The 319-nt window shown below is 74.3% G+C and overlaps 1 protein-coding gene across 1 annotated transcript in view; it reads left to right on the plus strand.

The window, feature by feature from the left end:
- The first annotated feature begins 6 nt into the window (after positions 1-6).
- The window catches only part of MINPP1 (multiple inositol-polyphosphate phosphatase 1), a 47,791-nt gene continuing 47,478 nt past the window's right edge, over positions 7-319 (plus strand). The window contains exon 1 of the mRNA XM_077755232.1: positions 7-315. Coding sequence (XP_077611358.1) covers positions 48-315 — 268 coding nt within the window. The 5' untranslated portion in view covers positions 7-47. The remainder of the gene's footprint in view (positions 316-319) is intronic.

Below are 319 nucleotides of genomic sequence, written 5' to 3' on the forward strand. Positions count from 1 at the left end.
GTTGCGACCCCGGCCCGTACGTCGCCCCCCGCGGGCCGCGCCGCACCATGCTCCGTGGTCCCCAGTGCCTCCTCAAGGTCTCCGTGGCACCGGTCGCGGCCCTGGCTGTGGCGCTGCTCTCGTCGCTCTCGCGCTGCTCCCTCCTGGAGCCGGACGACCCCGCGGTTTCGGCGCTCAGCCCCTACTTCGGCACCAAGACCCGCTACGAGGATGCCAACCCCGGGCTGCTACCGGACCCCGAGGCGCCGCGGCGGGACCCCGAGCTGCTGGAGGACGCCTGCACGCCAGTGCAGCTGGTCGCCCTCATCCGCCACGGCAC

Source organism: Crocuta crocuta, unplaced genomic scaffold (genome assembly GCF_008692635.1).
Source record: "Crocuta crocuta isolate KB4526 unplaced genomic scaffold, BGI_CrCroc_1.0 scaffold2, whole genome shotgun sequence".
In the NCBI taxonomy this organism is placed as follows: Eukaryota; Metazoa; Chordata; class Mammalia; order Carnivora; family Hyaenidae; genus Crocuta; species Crocuta crocuta.